At 67.4% G+C, this 705-nt stretch overlaps 1 protein-coding gene across 1 annotated transcript in view; it reads left to right on the plus strand.

Moving 5' to 3' along the window:
- LOC104499081 (glucose-6-phosphatase-like) overlaps positions 1-281 on the plus strand; it is a gene marked incomplete at its 5' end in the record, with an annotated part of 1,218 nt that extends 937 nt beyond the window's left edge. The window contains one exon of the mRNA XM_010142542.1: positions 42-281. Coding sequence (XP_010140844.1) covers positions 42-281 — 240 coding nt within the window. The remainder of the gene's footprint in view (positions 1-41) is intronic.
- Positions 282-705: the final 424 nt, after the last annotated feature.

Consider the following 705-nt stretch of genomic DNA (forward strand, 5'->3'; position numbering starts at 1 on the left):
TGGGCACCCTCTGCGGTCTGGGGCTGCCCCTCACCTCCCACATGTCCCTGGAGAGCTGCCGCAGGAAGCAGAGCCAGCAGCTGACCTTCCGCCTGGGCTGCATCGTCGCCTCCCTCCTCATCCTACACCTCTTTGATGCCTTCAAGCCGCCCTCCCACATGGAGCTGCTCTTCTACGTCCTCTCCTTCTGCAAGAGCGCAGCCGTGCCGCTGGCCACCGTCGGCCTCATCCCCTACTGCGTCTCCCAGCTCCTGGTCGCGCAGAACAAGAAGGCTGCCTAGGGGCATCCTCACCGGTATCGGGGGGCAGGCTCCGGACCGTGGGTGCACCCCAGCCTCTGTTTGCTCCCCGCTAAATCTGCACAGACTGACTCCATGCCGGGAGTGGACGGCGAAGTCTGGGCTGGCGGCGCTGCCAGAGGGCTCCTGCGGCATGGACCCACAAAGCCAGTCGTGCCATATGCCTGGGCAGTCTGCGGCCAGCTGATGGCACAGCCAGCCCCGCACTCCTGGGGCTCTTCTGCTGCCCTTCCCGCGCCCATGGGTGGGGGTCATCAGCCCGGGGGCCCAGCAGCATCAAGGGGTAGACCCTGCACTCCCCTGCAGCTCACGGGGAGGAGCCACCTCCACGCCGCAGGTCTGGGGATGGCACCGGCAGGTGCAGGGGGCTCACCCATGGGTGCTCCGGGTTTGCTGGCGAGGCAGG

This window comes from Buceros rhinoceros, unplaced genomic scaffold (assembly GCF_000710305.1).
Source record: "Buceros rhinoceros silvestris isolate BGI_N320 unplaced genomic scaffold, ASM71030v1 scaffold33908, whole genome shotgun sequence".
Lineage (NCBI taxonomy): Eukaryota > Metazoa > Chordata > Aves > Bucerotiformes > Bucerotidae > Buceros > Buceros rhinoceros.